Source organism: Mastigoproctus giganteus, chromosome 12 (genome assembly GCF_048544385.1).
Source record: "Mastigoproctus giganteus isolate SK-2022 chromosome 12, ASM4854438v1, whole genome shotgun sequence".
Classification (NCBI taxonomy): domain Eukaryota; kingdom Metazoa; phylum Arthropoda; class Arachnida; order Uropygi; family Thelyphonidae; genus Mastigoproctus; species Mastigoproctus giganteus.
In genome coordinates, this window is record NC_143586.1 from 78,649,252 (window position 1) to 78,671,027 (window position 21,776).

The window sequence follows — 21,776 nt, forward strand, 5'->3', positions numbered from 1 at the left end:
TTATCATTGGACTTTCCACATTATAGCCTTAGCTGCTCATGCACCATAAAAACTGAAACCAAGCCAAAAACCAAACTAAACATGAAGAGAATCATCTAATGAAGGCCATTAATGTAAACTATAGGCTATAGACCTCAGAGGTTTATGTTTTGTCATCCTTAGTTTTGAACCACTAAACAGAAGAAGGTGGTTAGTCAGTGTAGTGTCTCTCACTTGTGAAGCTTTGACATGTTCGCTGCCACCTAAATGTGAGAGAACTCATTTTTTGTCATAATTTTTGGAATGTTGAAAAAATGGTCGAAACTGGTTGAAAATATAGAAGTCTTGAATTCATTACTAAAAGCAAACGCTTTTGTGCTTAGCTATAAATCAGAACAAATCTTAAAATTTTATAAAAAGTTTATTAGCTTATGTAAACTAATATTAACACATCCAAACAACAAATAAAACTTGTGCCAAGTCTATAAACAAAAGCCAATCATTACTGTGAAGCATTCATCAGTGTGCCAATACTGTAGGTGTTAATTTCATGTGCCTGTATATTTACGGCACTTATTGCTTGACTGCTTAAGGATGACCATTCGTATGCATTATGGCACAGAGCTTGGGTGCATTTTGCACATAGATGTGTGTTGTGCACCTCATTCCTAGTGCTATTTTATGCATAAAGACAGCAAATGTGTTAAAAGAATATTCCGTATTAAGATTTTATCAATTCTCTTTCCTGTTTATACACTTTTACATTTAGCAGTGCTATTCCTACACTATAATTTGAGTTCAATAAATAAAGATATGTAATTAGTGTCTTTATTTATTGAACTAAATTTTTGCAATATCGTATTGAAATAATTGCAACAGCTATTTCATTACTTTGTATATAGAAAAGATCTTTAATTTTGTGTGTGGGAGGGTGGCTGAGAGACAGACAGTGCACAGGTTATATTACTAAAGATATTGGAATAGTTTTTTCATGATGTATTTTATAATACAGTTTAAGGGTGTAAGCATGATGTCAAGAAACGTCTAGTATGGAGTACTCATATCACATAGATTTATTATGCTGCAATAATCCTTTTGAAACAGATGCCGTGTTGCAAAATAATTTTTTTCTGCTCTGGGATGGCTGTATACGACCATCATGGTAGAGTTTGCAACTTCCATATAGTTTTAATTATTAATAACGATGGATTGTGTATTTTGTGAAGTTGTTTGTATTTGGAGAGCAGCTTGAAGAACTTGTGGCTGGCTTCAATGGGAGGAGAGAGGGTGGGGGGACATTTCGTGCAAGATCTTGGACTTTGCTTATGCAAACTGTAAGCACAATATGAAATAAATCAATTGATCTTGTTCCTAGTAAATGGAATATAAAAATATTCTAAAGCTTTTTTTTATATATTTTGTGCATGTGCTTGACTCACAAACATTTTTTTACCTTTGGAGCTACTTTGGTAGTTAAAATAATAATGTGATAATTAGCAATTTTATATGAGCTTATGTGAACTAATTCTTGCTCTTCTGTGTATTTAGATACTTTTTTTCCAAGATAGTCACCTCTTAATATGATGTTCAAATTGCAGTAGTTTATTGACAAATTAATAGGTGAGAAATGAATACATCTCTTCCAACAGTACAATAGCCCACATAGCAAGTTTTTCCACAGGATGAAGAGTGATTTCAAATTCATCATGATGAAATCTCGACTCTTTCTATAAATATTTCAAATAATAACACTTTAAATGACATACCAGTAGAGGGTGTAATTTTTAATGAGCGAATTTTTAGAAGATGTTTATTTCAGCTTTCAGGTTGTTATTGCAACCAGTCATATAGAGTGAAATATAGATTTAGAGTCACTTATTTTTTAAGTTCATTGATATATTCTCCTTATCACATGTTTAATTATGAAGCTATGGAGTATATATTTAAGTACATTTGAACTGAAATCGATATTTAATTCTGTACAAACATCAGTTTTGTCCTCACTTGCCAAAGAACCTGTTATTTTTGCTTGTTAATATTTGTTATATTTTACTTCTTGAAGTCCTTTTTGTTTTGAACAAAGTCCAAAGGGAAACTTAATAGTGATATAAAATAATTCATTTAATGGCTGTGAATATTCATGCTGCTGCTGCTGCTGCTGTTGTTGTTATGTTGTTATTTAGTTTTTAGGAGCATTAGCAACTAAGGCCATATTGCTCTGGGGATATGTGGTGGTCATTCCCTGACATTTCCCCATCCTCCGTATTTGGTGGTCATGGGCTTGAACCCCGGTCTAATCAAGAAGCGTGTGCTATGCATTGCTGCTCCTGCCCACCTGGCTACAGAGGCGCCATATGCTGCAGTTTTTTTATTTGTTTATATTAATTCAAATAATATCAGTTTTTGGTATTGACTTCCACTGACCTACCATTCCTACAAAATAACAGAATTATGGAAATCTAAAAATTTGAGCCATACAAGAATCCATAATGACTTCAGTTTATATTGAAAGGAGGGAAATGATATGCACTACCTAAATTTATCTAATCAATCCTAGCTAAACTGAACATAACCATTGCAAAAATAGCCTCTGTGAACAGTTTAGTAATGAAAAAAATGCTGATTTTGCAATTATATAGAATGTGCATAATTACCATTTATCATTAGAGCAATGTAAATTATTTAATTCTTAATGATAAGTTAGCAAGATAGAATAGAGCAGAACGTAACAATCTGAAGAATATGGATGTTACTCAAATATTGCGAAGGCAGAATGCCAGCTGTTATAGTGAATCGAGAGAAAATAATGTGTAACAGTTTTTTTTTTTTTTTCACTGCTCATTGAATTTTCTAATTGAAACCTTTGCAGATTTTCTCTCTCTCTCTCTCTCTATATATATATATGTGTGTGTGTGTGTGTGTGCATATATGATATAAATAAAAATAATAGGATGTAGTGATAAAACTGAACATCTAAAAAAAGAACAAAAAAATTAAAATTATTAAGTTATTTAATCAGATTATGGATCTGGAACGCTACTCGTTATAGCAGAAACACCCAGCAACCATAATGAAATATAAACAAATGTATTTTATCAGTGTATTGAGTAGGGTTGCTGACCTGTCAAATGTAATTACAATGGAATAAATTGAGAATGCCTGCAAAGTAAAAGCAGATTACCTGAAATTAAATGAAATTAAGAGTAACATAAAAATAATAAAAACGGTACCTAATGCTGTAGGTCTTAGGACTTTAACTATGTCTACAAAGAGTCGGCAGCCAAAACCATAGGAACCATGGCAATAAGCAAGGTCTCAAAGTACCTCCTTAAGTTTTTATTTCTCGTGCACCATTAGATTGACCAAACACAACATTCAGATGCTATTTTTCTCCTATCACTCACTTTTTTCATCTCCAACAAAGTTTAGCATCTTTTTATGCTACTTTGTTAGTTTAGTATTTCTTCACTATCCTGGGTTGTTATGCTTCATTGGTTTAATTTGCTGATCTTCCCATTACACTTTGTAATGTTAACTTTGGCTTACTTACAGCCTCTCCACTCCCACACTTGGGGTTGCTATAACATGTTATAAATACTCCGGGACCTAATTTGCTAATTCTTTTGTATACTGATACAGCTTAACTTGATGGTTACTCCCCGACACTTGCTCGGCACAACCGTAAGTTGTCTTCCTTTGTCTTGGTCCTTCATTCTAAACTGCAATGTTTTTTCTTTTCTTTTCTGTTTTTCAGTCTCAGTCAGGTTGGGCGCCTCCCTCCGTAGCCAGGTGGGAAGGAGCAGCAGTGCGTAGCACACGCTTCTTGATTAGACTGGAGTTTGAACCCGTCACCACCAAATACGGAGGATGCGGAAAGGTCAGGGAATGACCAGAGCATATCCCGGAGCAATATGGCCTTAGTTGCTAGTGCTCCTAAAAACCAAATAACAAACAAACAAACATCAGTCAGGTTGGCTATGAAATATATGTAAAAATACTTACTGCTACATTTAATTTGGCTTCCGCACGCACTTTTTCAACTTGGTTTCGTTATTTTTATAACCACGTGCTACGTATATTTCACATCAGAAACAGAGACCTTACTCCTTGCTGTATTTCCTTTGGTTTTGGCTGCTCGTCCTTGATGAAGAAGTTAAAAGCATCAGATCTACAGCATTAAGCACTACATATAATATATTACTTTTATTTTTCAGGTACCTAATGATTTTTTCCATTGTTATTACTTCTGGTTTTGTCAGCTTTTCTCCACTTTCTCTCTCTCTCTCTCTCTCTCTCTCTCTCTATATATATATATATATATATATATAGAATGTGTGTGTGTGTGTGATATATATACAGGGTGTCTCAAAAATATTGGTACAAACGTTTAGGGGAGGTAGGTAACATCTAAAGGAATGTGAATCGCATAGGAACCCATAACCAGAAACGTCATGGGAAAGTAATAGCAGAGGCACAAGGAGCAGAAATGACACAAGACAGTAATTAGTGGCAAACATTTATTTGACATAATATTAACAATGGAGTACGAGATGGATGCATTTCATGATGTTACAACAGATGCTCGACGGTTCCACCATGAGACGCAATGCATGCGTGACATCGACGCAGCATGGATTGGTGGACATGGTCGAACACACCTGGAGTTTCTTTGACAGTAGCAGCAGCGCAGACGAGATCCATTTCCGTCTCCACAGGCGATTCATACACGATAGATTTGAGGGCCCCCACAGAAAGAAATCAAGGCTCGATAAATCAGGTGAGCGTGGGGGCCAGGCAACGGGTCCACCACGGCCAATCCATCAACGCTCAAAACGCCTGTTCAAATTATCACGAACACACCTTCCATAATGGGCAGGCAGCCCGTCATGTTGAAACCCAAATGTTGCGTCTCACATTTGCTGGAACATCGTCAAGTAACCCTGGTAGAACTTGTTCAAGAAAGATCGATATTTGGCGGAGTTCATGCAGGATGGTAACAGGTATGGGCCAACTTAGCAGTCACCGACCATACCTGCCCACACATTTATTGCGAAGCGATGTTGTGCTGCATGGGGGCCACACACCATGTGGATTGTCGTGAGCCCACACATGAGCATTGTGCTGATTGAATAAGCCTCATCCGTGAACAAAACATAGGCTGAAAAATTCAAGTCTTGAACACTTTCTTGGAGAAACCACTGCGGAAAAGCCAACACATGCAGGATGATCTTGGGGGAGCAGTAACTGAACCCTTTGGAGATGAAAGGGGTGTGAGGAATCGTCATGCCAGACATGCTGTACACTTCAACGAGACATTCCTAAGGCAGAGGCAACAGCACGTGTGCTGGTAGTAGGATTATTCTGGACGGCATTCAACACACTTTTTTCCATGGCGGGAGTTTGCGTCGAACATGGTCTGCCCGCACTACTCCTGTTACCTCTAAATGACCAATAATAATCGCACAAATTTTGATGCACAAGCACAAACAAATGGTGGTCCGGTACATGTCTCACGAACTGATGAACAGCGCCATGTACCGACTTACGGGGATGTTTCCGGTTATGGGTTCTTATGTGATTCACATTCCTTTAGATGTTACTTACCTCCCCTAAACGTTTGTACCAATATTTTTGAGACACCCTGTATATCACACAGTAAACTTCAGTTACAATACTTTCTAGGAGACTAGCTCTTTAGGGCTAGACCCTAGAAAGCACTGAAGTCACCTATAAGCAGGATCCCCTTTTTGGGATGCTATTTTTCATATTTCATCAATATTTTGGTAAACAGCATTTACCAAATAAATAACATAATGATTTTTCAATTTTATTTTGAAAAATCAATGTTATTTACCAAATGTTTATGAAGCAGTGGTTTATTGTTGTTTATGAAGCAGTGGTTTATAAATAATGGTTTATAAGTTAGCAAGCATAGTAGACTTAATGTACAATGCTTATTTTTTTTTGACACCTTCAACCTTTTTTTTGCATGCTTTTAAAAAGAATTAAAAATTTAAATAATTTAAATATTTATAATAATATTATAAAATTATATTAACAAAATAATACTGTAATAATGAAATTTATTAATGCCGTGTTGAACACACAAAACAGACATTTAATAAAACAGCAAGGAAACAGATGAACAATAGTTGAACTTAAAAAGAAATGCTGAGGGGAACATTACCTCTTTCCCAAAACTAAAAATCAAGAGGAAGGAGGGTTAAGTCTGGTTTTATTCCTTATTGGAATTTTAAACAAAGTAATATAAGTGGGAAAATATTTTATATCGGAGTACTATAGAAATTACAAAATGCATGAGACTTCATAGAATTGTGTGCATGTGCTTTAATTTTATAATTTTATTTATTTTTATTCTTAACTTCAGGAACAACTGGAACGCAAACATCAACAGTTTTCCGATGGTGAGGATTATGACGACGAAGATGATGATGATGATGATATTGATGATGAATATGATGAAAGTGATGGAATGGATGAAGATGGGGAAGGAGAAAGTGACAGTGGACTCCTTCCATTAAGTCAGAATAGCAAGTAAGTAAACATATAATATACATAGAAACATAAATACATTTTGTATATATACGAGGGGCATTCAATAAGTTATCTACTTAAGATACTTCCCATAGTTATATTTCAATGATTCATGATTTATCATGTTTCTACATATCTCAACTTGAATCGTACTAATTTTGATCCCACTGTGTTTTTAGGTTGTGCTGTAACAGAAAGAAGGAAGACACCTGTATGAAATTATGGATTTGCTAAAATTGGAGCATCGTTCAGTCAAGTTTCTCGGCAAAGAAGGAAATGAGCCAAAGACCATTCATGAAAGGGTGGTGGCTGTGTATGTCAACAGTGCACCTTCAGAGTACAAGGTAAAATTCTGGTCAAAACAATTCAAGTGGGGTAGAAAGGCCTGTGACACTGACCACTCCAGAAATATGCCAAGCTGTGGAAACCATTGTGCAGAATGACAGATATTTAAAGGTGTCCCAAACCTCTAGGGAATATGACATCTGAAGGGACAGTTGTAACCATCCTACATGAACATTTGGGGATGATTAGCTCAATACAAGTGGGTCCCCAAGATTTCTGACCCCTGTGCAGAAACAATTCAGAGTACAGTGTTGTGAGGAGAATTTAGAGCTTTATTGAAGGGATTCTGAAACTTTCATCTCCAGAATTGTTACAGGTGATGAAACATGGATTCATCACTGGGGCAGTAGTAGTATTAGTAGTAATGGAGGCATGCAATGCAAGTGTATGAACTTGTGTAGCATCAGCCAAAAAAAAAAAAAAAAAATTCACACATCCATTCCCTCTAAAAGTTTGTCCAGCTCCTCCTTGAACTTATTTAAGCTATCAACTTCCACAACGACGGATGAAAATTTGTTCCAGCAATTAACCACCCACTGACTAAAGGCAAATTTCTGCACATCTATTCTACAACTGTCTTTCCTCAATTTGAATTTATACCTCCTCAGATTCATAATCTGAGCAAAGTGGAAGAATCCCATTACAATTCAGCATGCTCAAGCCATTCAATGCCTTATACACCTCAATCAGATCACCTTGCAGGTACCTAGTCTCCAGCTGCTGCAATTTGCAGAACTTAAGTCTTGGTAGGAGGACCCCTTTGTTCCCCTCACCATTCTCATTGCCCTTCTCTGTACTCACTCCAGGTACTCTATATCCTTCCTAAATGAGGCCTCCAGACCTGCACGCAGTACTCAAGGCATGGCCTGATCATTGCCTTATACAAAGTGATAATCACCTCCTTTGCCCTACTAGAAAAATTCCTGTATATCATTGACAATACCCCATGACCTGTTCTGGCAGCCTGCCCACATTGCTCAGAAAAATTCTTATCTCACTGCACAATTACTCCCAGATCTTTTTCATTTTCTACCACCCTAAGTGTAGTACCACACAGTTGGTACATTTCTCTGGGGTTATTTCTATCCATATGCAGTATTTTGCATTTGTCAATGTTAAACTTCAATTGCCACTTCTCAGCCCGTCTGTCCAAATTTTCTAGGTCCTGTTGCAGTAACTGTTAATGACATTAATGACACTGCCATTACTGCCATTAACAACCCTGCCAATCTTTGTATCAATCTGCAGACTTCGACATTAAACATGATATACCTTAATCAATATCATTGATAAATGTACAAAACAGCAGTGGGCTCAACAACGAACCCTAGGGGACTCCACTAATAACATTAGTCTACAAAGAGCAGCATCCATTGATTACCACTCTCTGTCTTCTCCCTCTCAACCACCCTTTTATCCATTGTAGCAACTTAACTTTAATACCATCTGCTCCAATTTGTACATTAGTCTTCCATGTGTAACAGTGTCAAAAGCTTTCCTGAAATCCAAGTGTGTGATATCAAAATTATTTTTTGCATCCAATTCCATTGTAACTACATCATAGTATCCAATCAAATTTGTCATACAAGACTTTCCCTTAACAAACCCCATGCTGTGCCTGAATTATTACTACAGTCTTGTCTAGATGATCCTGCAATGCATTTTTAACCAGTGATTCCATTATTTTCCCCGGAACAGAAGTTAAACTAACTGGTCTGTAATTACTCATGTCACCCTTAGATCCTCCTTTGTGAGTTGGAGATACCATTCCATATCTCCAGTCCGTGGGGACTTCCCCTGAGTCCAAGGATGCTCTCATAATTATGGCTAAGGGTTTGCTTACTTCCTTTGCCAAGTCCTTTAATATGACTGGATAGATCCCATCCATCCCAGGTACCTTCCTTATGTTTAACTTCAGCAATTTCTCCTCCACTTTACTCTCCTCTCAGTTATTACAAAATCATTAAACACCCTGTTACAGTTTGATAAACGTCTGGAATTTTTCTCCCTTAGTAACTCCTCATGTGTAAATGTAGATACAAAATACTCATTCAGATTAGCAGCTATCTGAGCAGGATCATCAACAGTCGAACCATCGATATCAAGTGCACCAATCTGATTCATCCCCTATCTTCTTGAGTTTATATAAGTAAAGAAGTCCTTGTTGTTTTTGTTATCATCCTTTGCCAAAGATTTCTTGTAATCTATCTTCGCTTGCCTAATCTCCTTTGTGACTTGATTACAGACTAGCTTATATATGACATAGGCTTCTGTGTCACCTGATAATTTATATGCATCCCATGGATTTTTCTTCTCTGCCACAAGTCTTGTTAGTTTATCTGACATCGTTTAGGCCTTTACCTTGAACAATATTTCTTAATCAGTATGAAAAGCCTAGTAGTTTCAATGATTAGTTCCTTGAATGCTTCCCACTTAGAATTTGTTGTTGGTAACATAATCAGTTGGTCCCACTGTACAGAATTTAAAAACTGTCTGAGACAACTGTAGTCACCTTTATGGAAGCAAAAACCCTTCCCTTTACCACTGATGGTAATTATATTCTTAATAAATTCCACATCAGTACACTGTGATCACTGCCACCTAGTGGTTCCATTATCTGGAAATTCTTAAAGCATGAGTAATCACTGCTGATAACCAGATCAAGAGAGTATTACACTCTCTTGTTTCCTCTCGAACATGCTGCTGCATAAAACAGTCATCCAATAAATCCCCAAAGGACTTGCTAGTGTGCGAGTGACCAACCCACAAGTTCCATTCAATATCTGGGAAGTTAAAATCCCCCATTATAATGCAATCTGATTTATTGGCCCATTTTATTTCTCTGTACAACTGTTTGTTGCACTCATTAAAGTCATTTGGCCTATAACACACTCCTACTTTCATTTTTGCTTTCCCAGTGTTTTTGTCACACCAAACTGACTCAGCATTGATCTTTCCATGTTAACTGGATGCACTTCCTTAGATTTTATGCTTTCTTAATTAACAGCATAACCCCTCCTCCCTTCCTATTCTTTCTGTACACATTGTACTCCCCAAATTCTAATTGTGCACTGCTTTTATCTGTTTGACACCATGTCTCTGGTCGCCTCCATAGCCAGGTGGGAAGGAAAGGAGCAGCAATGCGTAGCACACGCTTCTTGATTAGACCGGGGTTCAAGCCCGTCACCACCAAATACGGAGGATGCGGAAAGGTCAGGGAATGACCACCGCATATTCCCGGAGCAATATGGCCTTAGTTGCTAACGCTCCTAAAAACCAAATAACAAAAAAACAAACAAACCATGTCTCTGATATCCCAACAGTATGTGCCTTTGATGTCTTTTTTTTTTTTTTTTTTGGTGCCTCCGTAGCCAGGTGGGAAGGAGCAGCGGTGCATAGCACACGCTTCTTGATTAGACCGGGGTTCGAGCCCATCACCACCAAATACGGAGGATGCGGAAAGGTCAGGAAATGACCACCGCATATCCCAGAGCAATATGGCCTTAGTTGTTAATGCTCCTAAAAACCAAATAACTAACAATAACTAACCTTTTGATGTCTTGACCAGCACTTCAAATTCATGAAATTTATTTACTATACTTCTAGCACTGGTGTACTTGCAAGTATACAAGATTCTGAGACCAAGCAAGAATTAATGCAGTAGAAGCACAAGGGTTCTCTTACAGCCAAAATATTTCAGACTCAACTTTCAGCTGGCAAGATTATGGCCACCATTTTTTGTGATGCTGAGGGAATTTTGTACATTTGCTACTTGGAACACAAGCAGACAGTCACTGGCAAGTTACATGCATCCCTACTGTTAAACCTAAGGGATACCATAAAAAAAAACTTTCCAGAGGTGCACTGCTTCTTCAGTACAGTGCAGAGGTCATATGCTGTTGCTTCTGCTTTGAGAGAACTTTCAGAATTTTCCCATCCACCTTACAGTTTGAATCTGGCCATCATAACTATTTCCTGTTTTGACACCTCAAGAAGAACACATGTGGACATCGATTTGCTGATGATAATGAACTGAAGTCTGCTGTTTATGCATTCTTTGATTTTTTTTTTTTAATGATTATTTTTTTATTTTTTTTTTTATGATTATTTTTATTTATTTTTTTTTAATGAAAACCCCAAACACGAGAGGTATTAGAACCTATAGCACGTAGTACTGTGCTTGGGTTGGAGATTGAGAAGACGAGAGAAGATGTTTGTTGACATGATGGACAGGAGAAAGAAATTATTTGTCCAGTATTTCCTCATTGTCAACAAAATCGAACAAGTGTATTGAAGTTCAGGGGAAGTTATATTGAAAAATAAAAAAAATATTTTTATCCATCTCATTTCTTTTGTAGGTAGATAGATATTTTATTGAATGCCCCTCTTATATAAAAAGCTACCAAAGTGTGTTTTCTATTAATTTGCATTGCACTGGAGGTTGTAAATATACAGGGTGATTCTAAATTATTGTCGGGGTTTCCGTGGCCTATATTTGAGTTATAATTTTCAAACCGGAAACAACAAAATAAAACAGCTTACGGAATATGAAAGTGTAACTCAAAAAGTTTTATTACCTATAGAATCAATACTGCAGAATGCTAAACAACTTCAACATGTGCGCCTTTTGTGGCATGTAAAACGTCCAAGCGATATTCAGTTTCCCTGGAAGTGTTCTCCAGCATTTGTGGTGTAACTGTTGTGATCGCAGCAACAATTCTGAGCTTCAGTTCATCAAGGGAGGTCACAGGGATCTTGTACACAATGTCCTTCACGTATCCCCACAGGAACAAATCAAGCGGCATAAGATTGGGTGAGCACGGAGGCCACGGAATTGGTCCACCACGCCCAACCCAGCGCCCAGGAAAATGCATGTCAAGAAATTCTCAGACAATAAGAGCCCAATGTGGCGATGCACCAGCTTGCTGGAACACCACATTTGGCTGATGATGTTCGAACTGGGGTAACAGCTACAGCTGTAGCATGTCCAGATAGATCATCGCTGTCACTGTTTTTTCCACAAAGAAAAAGGGCCCCAAAACTTCCGAACATGACAAAGCACACCAGACATGACCTTTGGACTACCTCTTTCGAATTCTCGAATGGCGGAAGGGTTTTCTGATCCCCATATTCTGCAGTTATGACAATTTACCCTCCCTGATACGTAAAACTTTGCTTCATCACTAAATCTCCATCTCTGAAGGTAATTTTCATCGGCTTCAATGTTTGGCAAAATGTCTTCAGCAAATTGGAAACGGTGGGGTTTATTGTTCGGCTTTTTTTTAAAGCCTGCACAATCTGCAGTTTGTAGGCATGGAGGTGAAGGCAGTTATGAACAACCCTCCAAACAGTTTGTGGTATACCTAACTGCAAAGAAGCTCGTCTAATTGATTTTTGTGGGCTCTGAGAAAATGCTTCGTGGATTTGATCAACATCTTCCTGCGAAGTGCTCGGTCTTCCTGCTCCTTTTCAGTGCAGAACACTACTAGTCTCTTGAAATTTCTTTTAACCAACGTCAGATAGCATTATTTGAAGGTGGATCTTTTCCATACTGAGTTCTGTAACGACGTTGCATTGTGATAACGGACTTTGTGTTGAAAAAGTGTGCACATTGTCTTTTCTTGAACAGTTGCCATTTTGAAGTAATGCTGTAAATATCTCCCAGACATCAATGTGGTGAGTACAGCATTGCTAAATAAAACTTTTTGAGTTACACTTTCATATTCCACAAGCAGTTTTATTTTGTTGTTTCCGGTTTGAAAATTATAGGCCACAGAAACCTCGACAATAATTTAGAATCACCCTGTATATTTAGAGCTGTTTCACTTAAAACTGCCTTAAGTTGTTAAGTGACTCTGTGCAGTTTCCCCTGCTGATAGCAGTGTTTTGTAAAAAAATTTTACATTTGTATTTTAATGATTGAGTTCTTTTAATTGTCTTTAATTGTTGATATAACTGTCTTGTAACTGTTAAAATTTTTATTATTATCAAAATTACTATAACTCAGAGCGAAAATGGATACAAAATATATGTTGTTGTTGTTGTTGTTGTTTGGTTTTTAGGAGCATTAGCAACTAAGGCCATATTGCTCCAGGATATGCGGTGGTCATTCCTTAACCTTTCCGCATCCTCCGTATTTGGTGGTGACGGGCTCGAACCCCGGTCTAATCAAGAAGCGTGTGCTACGCACTGCTGCTCCTTCCCACCTGGCTACGGAGGCGCCTAAAATATATGCAAACAAAACAAAAAATGTTTTGTTTGTATGTATCTAATCTAATATATCTAGTATATTTCCTATTATTAAACTTGTCACAATCTATTTTGTATCCGGTTTTGCTCTGAGTTACAGTAATTTTGATAATAATGAATTCAGAGCGCACAGGCCTCTTTAATCAAATTTTTATTATTTTTTAAAAACTTTTAATTTGATTTTTAGTTTTGTTTATATTGTTTATTTCGATTTTGTTCATTAAATGGCAGAGGGAAATAATGGAATAGGTGTAGAGTTCAGCTTTTTCAAATTGTCTCTTTTCATTAATACAATTTTTTTTATGATTGAGGAGATCCGTTGAAGAGGGTAAGGTGTACTATAAATTTTTGATGCCATTGTTTCAATTTGCACATTACAGTTAATAGGAATAACTACATTTAACTTATATTATACATGTCAACTGTCATAAATCCAGCGTCATTGGGACCTGGCCAACCGGGCTAGCCAGGTGGGTAAAGTGCCTGCCTGGCAACCCAAAGGTCGCGGGTTCAAATCCCGCCTCGGGCTTGGATCAAAGTACTGCAAAAACCTTGGGAGGTGCACTATGGCCACAGAAGCCGATGCGCCAACAACTACCAAAAAAAAAAAAAAAAAAATCGGGACCTGTGGGGTGTCAGATTAGTGAGTTTGCCAGTGGTTAGATTAGCACATACAGTTTACCCAACAGCTAATCACCTCATCCTACTTTTAAAATACCCTGTAAATCAGTACAAGTTGGTTAATAAAGGAAAAGAAACATTTAAATGAAAAGCAAGTGAAATTTTAATGAAGAACAGGTAAAATAAAGGGTACAGGTACTACAATAATTCTGTTGACTTACATAAGAAAGTTCATCATGGCCGCTTCCAAAGTGAAGAGCTGGAATTTACAACTAAGCAGAGTTACATATCTGGAAGTGGGGGGGGTGTCAGGATTACCATCTTCATCTTGAAAGGGTACTGAAACATCAGGAACTGGTGATGAAACTGGCACAATATCTTCTTCAGGAGCTGATGACGATGGTGGCAGCACATCTGGGTGAGCAGAAGTTGATGGCACTAGATTTTCAAATGTCAACTCCTCTGTTGCATGATTTTTAGCTTTTTTTTTTTTTTTTTTTTTAAAGATATCTTGCAAGCAAAGCTGTTCCATATATTTTGATCTTTCTTTGATTAGTTTATCCCGCAGTATGTAAACGTTCATTATTTCTTGTTCAGTTACTCCACTATCTTCTTCCTCCGGACTTACAACCATCTGCACAAATTTCTGAGTCAGTGTAATGATGAACAGTAGCTACAGCATCATCTACATTCATCCATCCTTGATGCAAGATCCTTGGCAGCAGGATTAGTTAGATCATTTAGATCATGAGCGAAAGAAAGCAGTTCATGTATAATCTGCTTTTCCTTTGAAACCCTAAATCCTGTAAAGTCATTTGCAGTGTCTTCACCAGGTGCAGACTCAAACATTAAACCTTGCCACAATTTATGCCATCCACATTTTAGTATGAATGCCTCTACAGACTCCCAAGCATTGGCAACACAGTAAACCATATCTCTCACATTAAATTCCTTAAGAAACTCCTGTTCTGGTCTGCCAGTGTTAACTGCACTCAGTAGGTGCCTCATAAACAGGGAGTGATACTTAAGACTTAAGAGAATGTAATACGCCATTGTCCAGGGGTTGAATTAATGACTTACAGTTAGGTAGGAGGTAGATATTGAAAACATTATTTTGTACTAGAAGTTCTGCTTTTGGATGTGCGGAGCAGTTGTCTAAAATAAGCATTATCTTACAGTTGTGGTCCAGACCAACAGAGTCACAGTGAGCTTTTGCTTTGGGAACAAAATATAATTTTCGAAACATTCCAATGTAATGTTAGTTGTAATCCATTCCTTCTTGTTGCCATCGTAAATCACTGGAAACTGTGTCATACCTTTGAAGGCCCTGGGACATAAACTTTTGCTGATGACCAGCAACTGTGGGTTCCCGCAGCATTAGAGCAGCCCAGCACAGTGACACGATCTTTCGATGCTTTATAACCTGTTGGTGATTCTGTATCCTCAGTTCTTGGAGTACATCTCCAATATAAGGCAGTCTCATCAGCATTGTAGACCTGCTCAGGACTTAATTTTTCATTTGAAACTAACTTGGAGAACTCATCAACAAATGCAGCAGCTGCTTCCCTGTCCACTGAACATTTTTCACCACACACTGCACGAAACTTTAAGCCATGTCGCTGCTTAAAATGCTGAAGCCAACCTTCAACTATAATCACACTCGTAATCTAGTCCTAGTTCTTTAGGCGCCTCCATAGCCAGGTGAGCAGGAGTGGCAGTGCGTAGCACACGCTTCTTGATTAGACTGGGGTTCGAGCCCATGACCACCAAATACTGAGGATGCAGAAAGGTCAGGGAATGACCACCGCATATCCCCGGAGCAATATGGCCTTAGTTGCTAATGCTCCTAAAAACCAAATAACAATAACAACAACATCCTAGTTCTTTATGAAAAATTTTGGCTTGTCCCTTCACCAGATCCCCAGACAGCTCAACACCTTCACTTACTCAGAGCTTAAACCACGTTATCAGCACTTTATCCAGTTCTGAACCTTTTCCGTCTTTCGTTGTTTTCCTTATGCCCATCTGTTTCTTTGATCCACTGTTAGCAAAGAACTGGAGCAATTTTGCTTTCTGTTTCTTTATGTCATACACTGTCAAAGAGCCAATGTTGTATAATTCACACAAGCTTCTCACAGACACACCACTGTCTGTCGAGTTTTTTCAGAAATTCAACTTTATCTGTTATGGACAATGTACTGTGTTTGTGCTTTGCACCACGAGAAGCAGTTCCTTTATGCATTGGAACTATGGCTGGGGCTAAATGTGAGCAGGTTATAATAATAAATGCAGAAAAACAAGTAGGAGTGGCTTGCCAGTGTTTACGAGTTCGCACCAACAGCTGATGCTGCAACCAACACCACCAAAACAGTAGCAGCAGGTTGGCACGCCGACCCAGGAAATTTGAAATTACGCTTACGGAAATTACAGTAGACTCGATTTTCTGGGATAGATGGTAAAAAAAAATTCCCAGATAATCGATTTTCTAGTTAATCCAAAAATACAATAAGTCCCCGACATACGTAAGAGATACGTTCCAGGACTTATTACATAAGTTGAGTTTTAACTCTGGAACGACTAATAAAATATTGCTACCATATCCCTGATATGCCAAAATTACAAAAACCACATAATATCCTCACAAGAGGATATTATCCTCTTCTGAGGATATTATATAAAAAGCGAAAAAAAAACTTGCCACACACTACTCTCGTGTCCAATACGATACTTTCCTTTATTTTTTATGATGACTTGTATGGTTTGGTCACTAGCATTATAATGGTTCTCTAGAGATTTAAGGGATGAGCCGTTTTCAAACTTAAATAATTTCAAGTTTTTGTTCGATTGAAAGCACAACTCTTGTGTTTGCCCATCATTTTCATGATTTCAAAACTATAAAAAAAAAAAATCCCGACATCCCTGACATAAATAACGAAACAAAATTTGCCCTTTTGCAGTGCGACGGAACACAACAATATCAACGCGACGCACTAAAACAAACTAAACATTTGGTCCCCTTTTTTTTTTTTTTTTTGAGCAGGCTGGTATGAAGACTGGGGGTTTCAAGATAATAGGTACACTAATCTTGCAATGATGACTTATAATGTCGCTTCTTCTCTCTTATTTATGACTTGCAAAACATCTGTTTATACCTTTATATTTATTACTTGAATTTTATATAAGATTTCGGGTTGATTTTTTTAATTATTTATTTTTATTTGGAGTCTTGAAGTGTCCCGGTAAATCGATAGTCTGCTGTATGTCCGAATTAACAGTGGAACCGGATTACCAGTGGCCGGATTAGTGATGGTAGACCTGTATTAACATATTAAGTTTTAAGAAGGAGTCTAGTTATTGTATTGTAGTAATAATTAAAAAATATATAAAAAAGTTTTAGTTTTATAAACACTGCTGAATATCTGCATTGTGAAATTCTCATTTGGAAAGATTAAAATTAAAAAAAGAAATGGGAAAAAATGAGTGACTATTAAAAAGACATTACTTATTCTGAAATGCATTTCAGAATAGTATTGTCTTTTTAATAGTTATCCAGTTTTTGTTTTTAATTATTTAGATATTTAGTCAGTTACTTCAACTAAAAAAGCTTTAATCTATATTTTTTAATATTTGATGTTTTTTATTATCATGTTGCAAAAACTGTAATATATTTTATTATCATGTCGCAAAAACTGTAATAAAAACTGTAAAACTGCTAACAGAAACAGTTCATTGTGATTATATATCAGTCTGTATTAAATATCATCCTTGATAAAGAAAGATGTTTATGATGAATGGATTTATAAATCTTATAAGAATAACTTTGTTTATAAATATCACACTTTAGTTTTTTGTTTCATATAGGCATGATAATGCTGTAAATGTGGTTTTTGGCCAATTATCATTTCCAGCAATAACAAATGCATACATGCATGCAATACACTGGTTCCTTTGTAAACTCATATGTATAGGCCTCAACTATAACACTTTCTTTCTGATACTTTCCTACTTTCTCCCCAAGCAATTGCACAAGTAGTTCTGCATTGCAGAACTACAATTTTAGTTGAATGGACATTGAGTAGCTATTAAAATTCAGAAATCAATGCTTTATTTTATTATTCATGATTAAGTTTGAGAATATGAATATTTAAAAATCAGCCACATAACAAAACAGCAGCAGTACTGAGACAAACTATGCAAAGATTCAGCCAGAAGTTTTCTGCCGTTTCCAAAAAAAAAAAAAAAAAAAAAAAAAAGGTTGTGGTGGCTGTGAAAATATGTAAGGTACATTGTTACTTAGTTTATAGAACTGGAGATTATCATTTATCTGTCTTTGACTAACTATCAAAAGACATATTCCTAGCTACTCAATGAGAAAAATACTGAGGTTATCCAAGTATGTTATGCTGTCTGTGTGTAATGCAACGCTAATAATTATATTTGATTGTGCTACATTTTGCACTTCAGTACATAAAGCATGGTCCATTTTGCATTCAAAAGTTACGTTAACTATCCAAAAGTTATTACTTGGGTAAGAGGAATGGATGACTTTCTATATCAGGTGTGGAAGCATTGACATGACATCTGATAATAAGAAGAATACACAGACACTACATGGTTAATTGGGGCCTCTATAGCCAGGTGGGAAGGAGCAGCAGTGCGTAGCACATGCTTCTTGATTAGACCGGGGTTTGAGCCCATCACTACCAAATACGGAGGATGCGGAAAGGTTAGGGAATGACCACCGCATATCCCGGAGCAATATGGCCTTAGTTGCTAATGCTCCTAAAAACCAAATAACAAACAAACAAACATGGTTAATGTGAGATATTTAATGGCACCATCAGTATATCAGAAAGTTAGTCACAGTGAAGAAAGAACATTAAACACGCTCATGAATTTCACAGAATATGATATAGAAAGTTCACTTTGATTTTTATCCTGTAATCCCTGAAGAAATTTCTAATTTTTGTTGAGTTATACATGATGTGCAAACTTTTGTAAAGCCAAGGATAAAATATACTATACAACATGAAGCCAAAATCATCAGAGAAGTAAAACACAATCATAAATGTAACTTAAATGATAGGACACCACAGATAAGGCCAGCAGAAAATGCCTCTCTCATTCTGCCCTAGACAGAAAAAATTTAGTTATATATCAAAAGAATTTCCAACAATAAAAGAAACCAATGCTTTATTTTATCATTCATGATTAACTTTGAGAATATGAACATTTAAAAATCAGTCACAGCAAAACAGCAACACTACTGAAACAAACTATACAAAAATTCAGCCAAAAGTTTTCTGCCACAACAGAAAACGTTTGGCTGAATATAATATAATTGCAGCACAATCTCATTAATACAAAGTTCAAGGAACTAAATTTTCATGTTTTGTAATAATGAGATCCACCAAAAGTGTCAAAACATTAGTAGTTTTTTGTGCATATATTTAACAGTAATAAGAAATGATAACAAAAATAAATAAAATATTAAAATAAAAACGATAACAAAATCCTTGTCTAACAGTAATAAGAATATTGCCTACAACAGCTACAAGTTGATCTGTAACAGTATCACAGATAAGGTTAGGGAAGATAAGACTGCATATGAGAAAGCACTGTCTAAGAGAGCAAAGGATGGGGACACTGAATTTTTCATGTATATGAATACAAATCTTAGGTAACCCACCTGACATTGCTGATGAATTAAATTGGTACTTCTCATCAGTCTTTACTGACAAAAGATCCTTTATGCTGATTAGTGGCTGTGCAAATGAAGCTGAACCATATGAAATTAGTGATTTTGAAATTACAGATGACTGTTTATTAGAAAACTTTCGAGCCTAAAGGAGTAAGGCTACTGGATTTGATGACATATACCCAATAATTTTGAGGGAGGTGGCCAGAGAGTGTATTGAACCATTGAGTTGGAAGAGATTCCTTTGGATTGGGGAAGTGCCAATGTATCACCAATACATAAAGGAGATTCTAAGCATGAACAAAGTAACCATAGACTGAGTAGTCTGACTTCAGTGGTATTAAAAATCTTCAAAGAAATCATTAAGTGTGTAATCCAGGAACATTTAGAAAAAATGGTATTCTGAAGTACACACAACATGGTTTTGTTAAGGAAAAATCATGTTTAACTAACCTAGTAAGCTATTTAGAAAGTTACTAATCAGCTAGATGTAGGGAACAATTTCAACATAGTTTATTTGGATTTTAACAAATAATTTGACTCGGTCCATCATGAGAGGTTATTGTATAAGCTGGAACACGTTGGAATTACTGGAAAGATTCTAAGATGGATTGCAGGGTGGCTGCAGGGCAGAAGACAGAGGGTTGTGATCAATGGATATGCTTCAGTTTGGTGTTATGTCAGAAGTGGAGTTCTCCAAAGATCAGTTCTTGGGCCACTGTTGTTGTTTTTGATTTTCATAAATGACGTTGACAAAGGGATAAAGAACATGATGTCAAAATTTGCGACGACATTAAGATTCAGAGATTAGTTAATCTCCAAATCTTTATGCCATGCTCCTTCAGGATGACTTGAACAGGCTTCAAGAATGGTCAGAGAAAAGTGGCAGCTATGTTTTAATGCAGTAAAATGCAAGGTTTTACAATTGGAGAATAGCAACTCCCAAAATAACTTATATACTTGGTGAGGTCGAATTAAAAACAGTAGAGAAAGAACAGGATTGGGAGTTACAATACAGGCAAATATGAAGTTTTCTGAGCACTGTAAACAGGCGGCTAGGAAAGCCCATGGTGTCCTATCAATGATTTATCAAACATTATCCTGTAGAGACAGGAAGTCATAATCCCACTCTATAAAGCAATTGTAAGAGAGTATGGAGACCTAATCTGAAGAAAAGACATTGAGCTTCTTGAAATGGTTCAGAGACAGGCAACTCGCATGGTGAAATCAGCAAAAGGGTGACTGTATGAGGAGAGACTTGGATTATGTGAGCTACAGAGCTTGGCAGCCAGGCACCTTAAAGGGGACCTGATTGAGGTTTATAAGACACTGTGAGGAGGTTAGTAAATTGAACGAAGATGGAATTTTCACTATTATAAAGAATTCCAGAACTAGGGCCATAAATTAAAATTACAGAGGAAGAGGTTTAGACTAGATTGTAGGAAGTTTTCTTTTAAGTGAGTTGTTAATTACTGGAACAAGTTGCCTCTGCAGGTAATTGAGGCTGACAATGTGAAGAAATTCAAGGGTCAACTGGATAGTTACATGATGAGGGAAGTGCATAATTTATATTTTCTTATCTATTTTTTTTTTTTTTTTCTTCTCTTTTTTTCCTTTTTTTTTTTTTTTGCTGTTGCAGCATACACCTGTGGCTTCTTTGCACTATATGGCTAATACTAATAATACATATAGTTTGTTTAGATTTTCTTTTATTTATAAGATATACTAAGAGAAAAGATAATTGAAATAAAAATATAGTATATATGTAATCAGTATTAGTATTAGGCGCCTCCGTAGCCAGGTGGGAAGAAGCAGCAGTGTGCAGCACACGCTTCTTGATTAGACCGGGGTTCGAGCCCGTCACCACCAAATACGGAAGATGCGGAAAGGTCAGGGAATGACCACCGCATATTCCAGAGCAATATGGCCTTAGTTGCTAATGCTCCTAAAAATCAAATAACCAACAACAAGTATTAGTATTAATATTAGTAGTAGAGGCATTTGATGCAAGAAAGCAAGCTTATGCAGCATCAGCCAAAAAAAAAAAAAAAAACCCACTTCACCCCTCTGTTCATTCAAAATACCTGTCCAGCTGAGCCTTAAACTTATTTAGGCTATCAACCTCCACTACAAGGGATGGAAGTCTGTTCCACCAACCAACCACCCGCTGGCTAAAGGCAAATTTCTGCAAGTCTATCCTACATCTGTCTTTCCTCAATTTGAATTTATGCCCTCTCAGGTGATTATTCTCAGTATCACAAATTAGTAAAAGAAGATTTACAGTCTTAATATTAAAGGAAACTTTCTAATCTGACTTAATTTAAAGAAT

General features: G+C 36.7%; 1 protein-coding gene across 2 annotated transcripts in view; it reads left to right on the forward strand.

Annotated features, from left to right (window-relative positions):
* shn (zinc finger protein schnurri) overlaps window positions 1-21,776 on the forward strand; it is a 381,381-nt gene that overhangs the window by 306,363 nt on the left and 53,242 nt on the right. For both annotated transcript variants that reach the window (XM_090386453.1, XM_090386454.1), the window contains exon 5: window positions 6,368-6,534. In XM_090386453.1, the coding sequence (XP_090242579.1) occupies window positions 6,368-6,534 (167 nt within the window). The remainder of the gene's footprint in view (window positions 1-6,367; window positions 6,535-21,776) is intronic.